The sequence below is a fragment of the Cyrtonyx montezumae genome, unplaced genomic scaffold (genome assembly GCF_038088225.1).
Source record: "Cyrtonyx montezumae isolate F1298 unplaced genomic scaffold, pur_monq_1.0 scaffold_4, whole genome shotgun sequence".
NCBI classification, from domain to species: domain Eukaryota; kingdom Metazoa; phylum Chordata; class Aves; order Galliformes; family Odontophoridae; genus Cyrtonyx; species Cyrtonyx montezumae.
In genome coordinates, this window is record NW_027072045.1 from 15,023,164 (window position 1) to 15,037,116 (window position 13,953).

A 13,953-nucleotide genomic window follows, 5' to 3' on the forward strand; every position below is an offset into this window, starting at 1 on the left:
TGTTCAGAAGTCTCTACAATGCAGCCTGAGTAGCTAAACTTTGAAAATATGAAATTTCTGATTTCTGAAAGCTCAGTCAGAAGAGTTGTGAGTCACACTCTGCTCTTCACCTCCCAACTCTTGGCAGCAGGAAGCAGCACTGTTTCAGATGGAATTTCTGCTGGAATTTCTGGTATTAATTTCTTTTTTTTTTTAATCTGACACAACGAGGCCAGCTGTTAGAAGAAGCAGAGTGCATCTGCTCTACTGAGGAACCTCTCAACTAACAGAGATGGCAGACCCTTGATCAGCCTCCAGATGGAGTAGAAGCAATAGCAATTGTGGCTGTTTTTCAGGACTAGAGGATGATAACTAGGTCCTGCATTTAGACAATGATACAGGACATCTTTTTTCAGTATTTGGAAGTGGATCCTTCTGAGTTGCAGCACATGACAGCTAATTATTTAAATTTTAATTCGGAGTGGCATTTCTTCATCTTCTGTTCCTGTTTAACATTCTATTCAGAAACCACCCTGGCATTAAATGTAGTGTAAACTACTGAATGCCCTGCAGAATCTTAATAGAAGCTGCCACTTTTACCTTTTATTTATTTTTATGTTTTTACATTTATGCTTGTATTTCCCTATAAGAATTGGGGAATTCATGGCCTCATACTTAACTATGAATCAATTTACCCAGTTTTTTTCAACTACTGGAAATACTGATTAGAGAATGCTATATGGGTTTTTGTCTTTTTTTTTTTTTTTTCCCAAGGAAAAATATTTGTTGTTGTTTTGTTTTGTAGTTTGTCATTTTCAAAGCCTAGAACTTTGGAGTAGGTGACAGCTGTGTTCTGTATAGTTTCTATTCATGGGAAACCATTAAAGGCAAGCTGGAATGGGTTAAGAAGAGAGCTAGTGGAATGAACTCAGCAGAAAAGTTTAGCATACACTTATAGTTTGGCATTTGCAGACTAGAATTAACTACAAGCTTAAAACCAAAACTGTGCACTAATACATTGCTAACTGTCCAATAAGGCACCTGTAACCTTAGTAGTATCTCATACCTCTGTTTAGTATTATTTCTCTGGCATATTTCTTCATTATATCATACACTTGACCTTGTTTTCATAATACATTTCACCAATCTTTAACAATTTATTTCCAGCATCCATTCCAGCACTGTATTCAAAGCTTTCTCAAATTCCATTCAAGATTTTCTTAGCTTATTCAGTTCAAGGATTTTTCCCCATTTTTCTTTTTATACTTCAGTTAAATTGGTTGAGGCAAGATTTGGAAGGTTTTATTTCTCTGGAGGATTAAAAAAATGTCTATCACATTTTCTGGAGAGAGGTTTTATAGTTGTAAAACTCAAAAATGACAGATGCTGTAAAATTTGATGCAGATTGTCTTTGCAGGACTTATTAGGATTCAAAGCCAAAACCACATCTGAAGAAATTTGGCAGCCTTGGAGTTAATAGATATTGATGAATAACAAACTTTCAAAGTATATTTTTAAAATACTGGAAGAATGGAAAAATTAAATTATTTATTCCAATATTATAAAGTTCCAGAACTAGACTTGCTTATGCAACCTTCCTTCTCCACCTCTCATTTTACCATACATAGTATGCTTTTATCATATGCCTTTAGCTCACTGGAATCCTATGGTTTATTCCAGTATTAGAGGTGCTGGTGACTGCAGCACACTTGGTTCATATTAATCTTTTTCATTACCAAGGAGAGATTCTTGCCAGCACTGCATCAACCCATTTTGTTAACAAATGAGTACATTGCGTGAAAACTTCTACAAGCCCGATTCAAACTTCACCTTGCTGCACATCCAGTTGGATTCTTCTTTCAAAGTGAAAACAGATTGAGCTCCTAGGCTTCTCTCAACACTGTGGTCATCTGAATACCAGAAAAAGAAATTTAAATGCCTATAGTGTGAAAACACAGTTCCACTTCATCAGTACCACCCACACCAGAAGACTTTGGTTTTGGAAGAGGCGTTTGAGATATACTGCCCCAAACTAGCACAGAATATCCTTTTACTAGATGCTCTCATAGGGGTAAAAACTGCATAAATGCCATATACAACCTCTGAAGAAGACAGAATAACTCAGGTGGACAGAAGATACTGAAGTATATCCACTATCAGTAGGAGTTGTAAAGAAACTCAGTAGGAGTTGTAAAAAACATGCAACACAATTTATAACCCTCCCTAAATCAGCCCATTCCTTTACAGCACTAATAGACAGATGCCATATATCTACTATGATTATAATTCTTTCGTAACACTACTGTGTTTCACTGGTCCAGAGATAAGAGTTTAAACTTCACAGGAACAGTCTAATTCACAAATGTCATGTGAGACCTGAAGGCACATCCCCACAGCCAGTTCCTTGATTTTGAAGAACTGGAGAAAAGCCTGTTGCTACTGAAGAGAATGTGAATATTTCTGCAGCCATTAATGTGACTAAATCTTTAATCAGCCTTTTGACATCTGGATGACCTTCCCATTTTGGCATCATTTACCCTCAAAATCAAACTAGAACAGATATGGAACAGTAAACATCCTCCTTTCATGTCTGAGTTGAGCACAGTTCTGTCATCCTCGCATAAAGTCTTTGAGACACCAGTAGTACAATACTAGTAGGCTATTCAGTTCCAAAGTGCTGGGAAAGAAACAGGAAATTTTAAATAATACCCTCCCTTTATTTACTTCAGGTTCATCAATGTCACTGTGAATAACTATACCTTTTCCACTATCTTCTGACAGTCCCTGTCTGACTGTCCCATAGACCTTAGCTGCTCAGGACTCAAAGCACCTTCTCTCCAGCTACAATTCAACCACAGATTTGCATAAAACTGGCTAAAATCAGAACACACCAGAAACCATTATAAACATAAGCTAAGTCTGAACATGTCTGGGGGTCTTGGGCACCACTCCCTATGGTCCTTTATCTTTGAAAGCTTATCCAGAGCTCCAAGAACTTGTTTGTGTCTATGGCTATGGATCATGAGTAACAATAAAGTTTTTCAACTGTTTTGCCAATAGAAAAATTGAATTCAGACATCACATAATCCCACTTTTAATACATACCTAGTGGATTTAGCTGCTTACCAGTCTCTGTGTTTGTGTTTGGAGGGGAAGGTATATTGTTTCTCTGGTCGCTTGAGCAAGCCCAGTGTGAAGCTATGCTTCGGCAGACAGTGAGCTGAACAGTGCCTTGAGCCTTGCGCAGCAAATCTATAACTGTTTGGCGTGGTAGACCAGACACTACAGTCTCATTTACCTGAAAAATACCATGATAAGTAATTCTGGATTCCATTAACAAAAAGCTTTATTTAACACATATCCCAGCACTGAGCACATTTTATGTTTCTTCCCTGTAACTCATGAATCCTCTCACCGTACTGTATTAGTAACTTCCTTGATCTTCCTCTCTTTGAATCTTGATACCATGAGAGTGTACCACCAAAATGATGAAGAGCAAACCTTACCTTAAGTAAGATGTCGCCAACTTGAAGCCTCCCATCTATATCTGCAATGCTGTCTGGGCTGATGGCTTTTATTAGGATAGCCCTGCCATTTCTGCCACCAACCAGTGCAAATCCTAGGCTTCCATTTTCTGCTTTTTCCAATTCTATCTTAATAATGAAGTCCTGCAATACAAAATGACACAGTCTAAGGTGAAGTTTATACAGGGCTCTTTTTTCATATGCATTTTTAGTATGAAGGAATTCCACTGTTCTTTACAGTCCTTCCTGGCTGATGTAAATTGTGGGTTCTTGTCTTAGATGGGTACGTAGAGCTTCCACTGATTTATAGCACCTACATATATGTATTGAAATGAAAGCAGTGCACCCTTATTTCCACAAGCTCTTTTAATAATAGCTGGAGAGTAAAATGATCTCATAAAAGTAAGGAAACATGTACTTATGTAATCCTTTTATACATCAAATACATCACCTTCATTGACAAGCCAGTCACTTTTATCTCAAGTGTGACACCAACTCAGTATGTACTCCATTCTTTTATTGTTCTGTAATGAAAGTCTTAACCTTGCAGCCCCAGCATACCTCTCTGTTTGGCTTTAGCACTTCATTCACTTTTATAATCAGTGGCTTTTTTTAGGGTCAAGCATTATGTCAGAAAGAGCAGTAACCTAGAAATATTTATGATTTGCAGCATGACTGGTTCCAGTGGCGCATATATTGTCCTCAGAAATAATTTTAGTGAGTTGAACAGACAAGCTATCATGGATTAAATGGTGTGGAAGAAGCAGTAATGGAGATGACTTAATCAAAAGTTGGAAAATTGTTCCAATTTTTCTGCCAGGTTGGAGAACTAATTTTAACAAGAGACAGCCATTTCTTGTAAACTACAGCCAAGGGAAAATGAATTGATCTATTTTCATGAAATATCAGATCTAAAGTGGGCAATTCCAAGTAATATTACTTTCCACATATTTACACAAACAAAAGCAGTGTTTGCACTTTTAAGACTTTCAAAGCATTGTATGCTGAGCATGGAAATTGATTTTCCCCCCAAATAACATACCTATGTATTTTGGGGATTTATTATTTCAAAAATATCATTACTCTTACTAGGTATTGTAAATTCAAACCACTCCAATTTATGTCAACACTGCATAATATTCCAATGGTTTGGAGTAATTTTATCCAGTTTTCAATTTCAGAATTTCATACTGAAACATGAATCTCAGCTTTCAAAGAACGTTTTGACTTTGTTGTGGGAAATATTTCCTTATTACATTCACACTTATTTTTCCCAGAACCTTAACATTGTGACATTCTGTCTCTCTTTCCTTCACTATTTTCTTTCCAAGCTAGGGATTAATCTTGGAAGCTATTAAGAGTATCATGAAGACCTAATGGAGGGGCTACATCATGTGGATCTTGGTTTTATTACCAAGTTGTTAAGGCAGTGGTACTATACAGAAAACTATCAAGAGAAGGACCCAACCCCAGGAGGTGCTGTGCACACACAGGACAGTGCACACTGAGTCAGTCCAACACTTCACAGTATAATACTATGCTTTTCAGATTAATTCTGTTCACATTTTCAGAGAAACTGGGGATGAAGTAAATACATTAAATGCCACGACTGAAAAAAATAATCTCAGTCACTATAGTTCACTTTACTTGATGGAAAACCTCATGCTTGATAAAATTGTCCTTTACCTTACATTCTGGAGAACTGGGAATTGTTTGCTGAGCACCATTATTTGTTTCCTTCAAATGTTTCTCTGTGAAAAAGCAGAAGAGTTTTCAATGCTGAAATATAATCCTACAGTATAACACTCAATACGATAATAGATGGAGACATCATAGAACATTTCATTTTTGATGTTTAAAATTTCCTCTGGGCTTATGTACGTTGCTAGTTCTGTAATGCTCCTGAACTAAGCATTCTGCATATGATCCCTGTGAACCTTTTGCCTCCCAGAGAGCAGTTTCCAAAACAAGCTTTAGGCACTGCCTGTTACAGGGTCAGAGACACCAGCTGGAAAACAGATGATTTATGCACATTCTCTGAGACTCTGAGGGATACAGATTTGTTTACTGAGAATTAATCTTTCCCCAGCACTTTCAGTACCTCGTACTGGTATCTTTTAAAGAGAGGACTCAATGTTTCATAAACTCTATGAGAAAAGTCAAGTTCCTTACCGTGTTGACTTAGTAGATGCTGATCTTGGGAATTCAGGTTCTCGTTTGAGAGACAAGTATCGTCTTTCTCTGTCTCAGCAGGCAGCCCTAAAAGCATACATGGAGGTTTGTTCTGACAGACCTCCCACTCGGCTTCATGTATGCAACAGGATGTAAACTCTGTTCTTAGATCATGAAACAAAGCATCAGTATCCAAACCTGATGCTGTATGAGGCACCATGGGACAGTTATTCCTGCACGATTAAGTTTACTGAGTTGCACAGTGGTACAAATAATTGTTTCCTGAACTGCAGAGGCATTACATCTCATTCATTGCTATTTTTAAAATGATAACAAGAACTGGAGATCAGAGTGAGTCATTCCAGACATGTGGCAGTGCTCAGGCAGAGGATGAAGCAGGTTCTATCACTGTCTGCAGAGCTGTCTTTGCAAGAAGACAATGATTTGGCTTTGATTTCCACCTCTACTTTTGAGTTTTGTTTTATCATATATTGGTAAGCTTATTTGTCTTCCAGAAGTACTCTTAAGGTATGAATTAGAGAACACAATGTGTTTTGCCGTTTGTTTGCCTTTTTATGTTCTGTGTTGCATTTGCCATTTCAGTATGCATTTTTACAACTAAGAAAATATATCAAATGAAGGCTTCTCACAGAGATAGTAACAAACAGAATATCAAACAACAAATTACTGTATATTTTTGAAGTGCTTTACAAAAGTTAAGAATCCTTTTTTCAAAGAGACAGAGAACTGACCCAGTGTACAGCTAATAAATCTGTATCAGAGCTGGATTATAGCTGGAGTATTTCGAGAGATCTCCTGTAATCTACAGATCTTAGTAGAGAAATAAAGTAGAGTAATAACATAGTTTCCTGACAGGAATGCTCCTTCATTAATTAAAAAGACTGTGGTTCTGCCCATTTTTGTTATTGATATCAGTTTAAAAAGTTAGTCTAACATGGTTAAGATGCAGCATCATATTAAAGAGTAGCTCAATTACAGTAGAAAACGACAGCAGAATAGTTCTAAACAAACCAGAAGTTGAAATATAACCACATAACATTCCCATTAAATATCAGAAAATGAGTAAAAACGAACTGACTGAACAACATGCAAATATAGATGAAATTAAATAATTTTTTTAAAGAAAACTACACATTTTGTTTAGCTCTGTGAAGAGCTGTACATTTTTCTTCAGATCATTAACAGAAATATTGAATGCCAAGTTACAATCTATTAATAAATGTTTAATGCAATGAATCAATAAAAATTAATGACAAAATCAGAAGCAAATCTTGAGCTCAAATCTAAAAAACAGTAGTCATACTTACTATTTTCTTGCTCTATAGGAACCACTGGATTGCCGTTTCTGAAGGCAGAAAAGTGCAGTATGTGAGCTATTAAGAGCTGCATGTTTTTAGAGCACATATGAAAGCTATTTCTGAAAAATGCAGTTTTTAAATTACAGTTGTATTTCTAAGATTTTAATATTCGTATTGGTGCTTTTCTAAAAAGCATTTATATCAGTATAAATATGCACCATCTTTAACAGTAGTTAAACATTTTAATTAAATTGATCTAAGAAAGAAAGAATGTGTTATACTCTCTGTCCCAGTAAAAAAGCTGCTTCGGGGCTGGAGTTCACCTGCTAGCACAATGCAAGTGAATAAAACAATGATAAATGTTCGTTGTACGTCAAGATTGCTGTGACAGACAAACTATCACTAAATCCAATTATTTAACTTAGTAATGTACATATACATATTTTGGAGTTACTGTTTGACTGTTACTGTAAGAGCTTAAGAGGCTGTTTCGATATCAGTCCAGAGCTCTGTCAGACAGCAGAATTAAATAAACCTGAAGCCTGAAGAGGGGGAATTCTTAACTGCAGGTTCCTGAGCAGCCCTGGGAGGAACATTTTGTCATGTGCTGCAGAATAACTGCTAGATTTTCAGCATCTTTCTTAAATGTTTCACTACTGGAAGTAACTTAGAATTTCCCACCAGAGGCAGTTAGAGGATTCACATTTGTGTTTCAGCAATGAAGTTTGAAGAGCTGTGATGCATGTCATGTGAGTTTACCTACATTCACATCTTCCTGTGTTATCTATAACTATAAGGAGTTAAGATGTGGGTGCTGTGTACCAGATTACACCTTTGGACCTGTGAGGTACAGCATATTTCTTGTTTGTTCTTATTGTTTGACTTGCTGATAAAAAAAATAAAAGAAAAGAAAAACTTGCTTTAACATTAGGACTGAAATTGAGTATGCTCAGATTCCATCTGTCTGCTCAGATTTACCTTGTTGCTTTGATTTGGACATTCTGGGTGGCAGCTTCGCACACTCTCACTGCATCGTCCAGGCTGATGCCCTCAGTCCACAGCCCACAGATGTACAGAATCTGATCTCGTGGCTGCAGACTGCCTTCCACACTGGCAGGAGAGCCAGGCACTATCTCTAGCACATAAATACCTTGTAGCTTGCTTCCAGCTCCTCCTGTCAGCTTCAAGCCTAGAATAATGCAAATAATAAGAATTCTTTTGTGGCAGCTGTTGTCACCATTCTGTAAGGTCGGACTGTCAAGGCTAGCGATTTCCCCTGCTAGGGCCATTGCCATCACAGACTCCAATATGGTTATGTAGAAAATGGCAAAAATGGTGTTAAATAAGGCACTACAGTTCTTTATATACATACATCTATCATCGTCTACGCCCCTTAAAGCATGCATCATACATCACTCACAGAGCAGGGGAGGGCCTACCGCATCACATCCTGGTGTCCCAGCCACGCCTACTACAACAGGCAGCATTGAACTTCATTGTCAGTGAAGTGCAGCCTGATGGAATAGATGTGGGTCATTGAAAGATAGGCTGAACAAAGCACTAATATGCTATGAACAGCAATTTTGTCCCAATAAGACAGCAAGAGTGAAATGCACTTAGATGATTACAAAATATTAAAAAATTTAAAAGGTGTTGTCCATCTACATGCTTCAGCTATTCCCTGCTGCTTTGATTCGCCTATTTTCAAATATGAGTTGAATAAGACTCCCTCATTACCAGAGTACTTCAGTGCTTTGCAATGTCTTCTGTAATGTGTGCTATCATTCCCATTTTTTCAGCAGGGAATGAAAGCGTAGGACAGATAAGGAGATACCTAGCCAGTACAAAGCAGTATTGTGCAATGGTATTCCAGTAGTTTCCAAAGAAACCAGTTTCTGAGCTGGAAACAGGATGCTGTATCAGAGTAAAGATAACTATTTCCTGGGTCCACACTTTTATTTGTGTACAGTATGCTCAGCATTCTCCAGTAATAACAAGATATTCACACTGTGGGGATTTCTTTTATCACTTTCATTGCACAGTGTAGATAAAACTTCATGTCTTTGATGAATCAAGCATTTAAGCAGAGTTTTTTTTTGAATGCCAAACTGATGCCCTAACCATCCTTCTCAAGCTTATTTTTTTTTCAAATAGAACTTTAGGCTTATCAGTAGGTAGTAGACATTCATCATCTAACAACAGATTCTAGAAACTCTCTATGTTCCAATTACATAAAAATATGAGACTGAAGATCTGCCAGAAACTTGAGCTGATAGTGTGATCATACAGATATAGTTCCTCCAGCAGCTTAATTGGTCTAATAACAATTACTTGTTTCCCTTTTATGCTCCTATTGAGAAGTAAGTTCTCCAGCCCATGGCCATGTTGATGAAGGAGAGCATTACGGTGTCAAGGTCACTCAATATCATATTGCTCTAAGACCACAATTGCCTATGATTATCATACCACCACTATAACCGTTGTCTAAAATAATATGCATAGTATTTACTACACACCTAGCTGTCCATTGGCTCCTTTTGTGAGAGTGATTTCAGGAATGTCATCTGGCCTAACAGAGGGACATGGATCACTGCCAGCACGACCAACCACAAGGCGCAGATCAGGAGGGGAGCTCTGCAGTAAACTCAGGGCTTCATTGCATTGTAAAGATGTGACATCAATTCCATTAACCTAAACGACAAACCATTGAAGTAATAGTACAGATCTCATTGACCATCATCACACTTCTCTCTCCACCCCAAATATTGCATATGAACTTTAATTTTTCATTCTCGTATCACTGCTTTGCTGTGGCAAAATGCCTGTGAATGCAACAGTTGTAAAGTTACAATTGCAATAAGATTTGTTTTTGAACTTTTGTTTCCCTCAATGTACTGTTTCCATAACGTTTTTGTTTTTTTTTTTTGCCTTGAAACTTGAGGTCTTGTAGCAAAAAGCAAGGAAGGCAAATCTAATGAAATGAATTAGAGATGGACCTTAAAACAGGTTTTGTTCATACATTAGACAGGACGTAAATCCTGCATTTTTTGCATGTCCCCTTCTTAACAGATTAGTGCAGTTTGTATCACTTAATTAGGGAGACATTTAGCATCTCAGCTGTGCTGCACTGCTGCTAGATGATTCTTGGGTTTTGCCTGGTCATACAGTCTAGTCAGTCTGAAGTTTATTCTGCTAAAGTCAGCAGAATTACATTTATTATATGATTCATTTGCACTTGCATGCATAAATGTGATAAACTAGACCCTATAAAAGAAAAATTACTAAAGCTAAATGACATTGATGTGCAAATACTTCCTCCTCTGTTTAAATTCAAAGGATTACTGTACCATAATGATTCTGTCTCCCCTTCTCAGCCTTCCATCTGACAGGGCAGGCTCATGCAAGATTTCATCGACATAAAGACAGTTGTCCACTTTGTTAAGAACCACTGAGAATCCATAACCATTGTTTTCTGACCTTGTCAAAGTCACAAAGATCTCCATTTCCTATTAAAGCAAACACAAGACATGTTTGATGTAGGCTTTTCTGATGCTTCATTAATATCTTCCATTATGTTTTATACACAGACAGGAATCGGATGCTCAGATGGTATAAATAAGCAGCATACGTAAGGATTTCTCTGATCTGTCACTGCTATTGTTCCAGAATTAATTTTATTTCTTTATACCTTGTGGAGCTTCATGGTGATTGATTGACAAGGCCTAATAAGGCACAGAATGCCATCAGAAAATGAAATTTTGGCATTTTAAGTGTATAAAAAATGGCATGGAGTACTCAGAGCTGACAGGCGTTACAACAGAGTTCAGAGATTTCAGTTTCTGTTGCTATTGCTTTCCCACTAAAGGAAATGGCTAGACCTAAAGTGTTCTCAAATCAGTAGGAATTCAAAGGTCATTAGTTTCAGCTGGAATGCAAGATGTTCACCTTTTGGCAGGACTGATCCCCGTATTTTGAATAGTGATTAGTAAAGGAGTTGTAGTTTCTTACTGGGACATTACAGTGGTAGTGCTGTAACAAAGTGATTTTGCACATGAGTTTAAAACATGACGAGAATTACTGAATTGTTGATTCCATTAATTTAAGGATAGGTCTTAGGCCTCTATACACTGGGAATAATACTGCAGAATGGTGGTAAGTCAAAGAAATAATAAGAACAAGGAAGCCTTAATGGAAATGGTAAAGCGTTCTGGTGAGCTGGGATACAGGAGGGTCTGCTTTACTTGAAGATTTTGGACATCTCTGAGAAGTGAGAAAAGCCATACAGAAATAGCATAGGTAATGGGTTAAAACTACTGTTTTTAAGAATGCTATATTCTTAAAGCTGTCTCTTTCCCAATGTCATTGTCTACCTGTTAATAATCTGGTGCCAATTACATACCCTAGTGCAATCCTCTATTTCCTCCTTATCTTCTTCTAGCTCCTCCATGTCTTCCCATTCATTGTCACTGTTCTGTGTGTCTCTAGCAGGCAGGGATGATGAGAAAGGGCCACAGACACGTGGCTGTGGGGTCACCAAGGTTGTGGAGAGAGTCTCTGAACTTCCTCCTCGTGAAAGTGAGGTCACAGACGTTGAGCTGATGGTGAGATACTCTTCATCAATAGGGGTTAGAGAGAGAATTTCAGACATACAGTTTCTATTTGATAGGTCACCATCACTCTTAATAAACACAGGGCTGGAAAATAAAAAGATCATAGTGCTGGGATTTTCTTCCATATCCTTTATTAGCTGGCCTCTGAAAAATTTACTGGTTATACACAACCTGATTTTAACTAGCATACTAGTTATGGTATTAAATGGCTGTCTGGGTCTTTCAAGTATTACTATAAAATAAATAGGAAGTAATCAATTTTTAGCAAAACTAGTAGAAACATTTAAAAGCTTTCAGCCTGCAAAATCTTACTTTCTTTTTTAAGGCATTAGTTAGCACTTCATTTGTTTCTTTAAAAGAATAATTGGGAAATTCCTAGACCATTAATTCTTTCATCTGCCATAAACAATTACCTTATCTGATAAGTGGCATGCACACTCCAGCACTATTACAGATTTTATACGTGCATTTTTTGTCTCAAGGAATAGCTTTCAGCCACATTCTTAGCTGTTTTTATTCTTCAACTGCATGTCTGGTATGAAATCACAGAAGATACTCTGTGTTAAGTTTTTGTTTCAAAAGTTATCTGTAGTCAGAAGGAAAGTATAAAAAAGTAGAAAAACATGCTTTTTGGATGCATATAGCTAGTAACCTCTAGTGACACTTTTAAAACATTGTCTGAGACAAGAAAAACTGGCAGGTTCATGCAGTATGCTGTCTAGTCTGTTAGCTTGTACTCATGCAGGGAAGAAATGAGGTGCTCATCTTCAGTGGCACAGCAAAGCTGGCAGAAAACTGGCAGCTTATGAACTTCAATAGCTGAAGATGCTTACAATACTGGGAAATGAAACAGGTATAATTAAAATAAATGTTTGAGGATAACAGCAAATATAGTCAGCTCCTTTTTTCTGGTGACAGGAAATAAAGGATTAAGTTCAATGAACCTTGGTCAAGGAGAACGTCACAAAAACTGTCACATATCAGTGAAGTGCTAAGTGACCTTCAGAATATGAAAGGTGTTTGGCAGAGCTACACAAACTCAGGGCAATGAGCCAGCAGTGGCCTAATCACAGCACAGCTTCTAGCCCATCTCTGTGTCAGGGACAAATGCACACATCTTGGTCCTGCAGGCCCACATACAATGTGCACTGACATGCTAGACTCGGCCTTTGGAGTTTGGGTGACCCCAACTTGGACTTCCATGATAAAACCATGGAGTGAATTTCTTCAAAGTAGTTTTTTTTTGAAGGTTCTTTTTGTTGGCAATAGGAAGAGTGAAAGAAATATTCCATGTGATACCATGTGATAGAGTAGTAAACTTTTTAAAATTTCTATCAGAAGACTTCTATGTTTGCATGAAAAGTTTGAGCAGTCTGAAGAAAAGAAAGGGGAAATCCTTCATTAATGCCTGTTTCATTATATTAGCATATGCTTATGGAAGGATCACTTAAACTGAGATTATGTTTAAAATATTATTTGAGATACACATCTTAAACTGCTCTGTCTGCTTTTTGAAAATGCAAAAGCTGAAACTAAATGATGCTGAGAATATGCCAAACAAAAGCATTTATTTCAGAACTTCTTTCTTGGGAAGAATCCAAGGTATTTCTTTCAATTGATATTTTCCCACAAGAAACTCAGTTTTGATGAAACAGTATCTCTTGGCAGGTGTGTTTGCTACAGACATATTTTGGCTGGTTTTAATCTCGGCAGTAGAAAACCATTCAAGCAGATGCTTTGCTAATGAGTGTGAGTGAAATTTCTTCTCTCATTAGGGAAGAGCAAGAAGCACAAATAGGAGTTATGGTTACACAAGACTTGCAGTCACTTGGTACTGCAGCTTTGCATTGATGGGAATCTGTGATTCACTAGTTCTGAGCTTGCTAGATGTCAGAAGTTAAAAAAAAAAAACACAAAAGATTCAAATGAGTATTTGAAAAACAGAAATGAGTTTCTAGAGAAAATCATAAAAGCTAAAAGGTAGATGTTTATGCTAGGAATTTAACTTTTATTTCCACCAATCCAGTTTGTCCTGATAATTTATATTTTGCACTGAGAAAAATGGTTAAAGTGGAATGGATCATCTTCTGTATGCCAGTGTCTGGTATATCCAAAATAAGAGGAGGCTGAGGTCATTTGCACTGCATTTTATTGCTTAACTCCTCTGGCTCAGGGCTTCTATTTGCTTCTAAAGACAGGAAAATAACTTTTTTTTCTCCGTGATCACAGTCTGTCTTCAGAGTGCTTTAATTTTCTCTGGAAAAATTTGAAATTAAGAGATTACACAATAAGAAGTGTTTGGTGTCTACTTAAAGGAACTTTGAGAAAATTCAAAGATCATAGAGTGGT

General features: G+C 37.2%; 1 protein-coding gene across 1 annotated transcript in view; it reads right to left on the reverse strand.

Moving 5' to 3' along the window:
* FRMPD2 (FERM and PDZ domain containing 2) overlaps positions 1-13,953 on the reverse strand; it is a 68,688-nt gene that overhangs the window by 10,702 nt on the left and 44,033 nt on the right. The window contains exons 30-39 of the mRNA XM_065746600.1: positions 11,394-11,589; positions 10,342-10,500; positions 9,511-9,685; positions 7,973-8,183; positions 7,004-7,041; positions 5,676-5,762; positions 5,190-5,254; positions 3,486-3,647; positions 3,106-3,277; positions 1,810-1,889 (exon numbers count right to left, since the gene is read on the reverse strand). Coding sequence (XP_065602672.1) covers positions 1,810-1,889; positions 3,106-3,277; positions 3,486-3,647; positions 5,190-5,254; positions 5,676-5,762; positions 7,004-7,041; positions 7,973-8,183; positions 9,511-9,685; positions 10,342-10,500; positions 11,394-11,589 — 1,345 coding nt within the window. The remainder of the gene's footprint in view (positions 1-1,809; positions 1,890-3,105; positions 3,278-3,485; positions 3,648-5,189; positions 5,255-5,675; positions 5,763-7,003; positions 7,042-7,972; positions 8,184-9,510; positions 9,686-10,341; positions 10,501-11,393; positions 11,590-13,953) is intronic.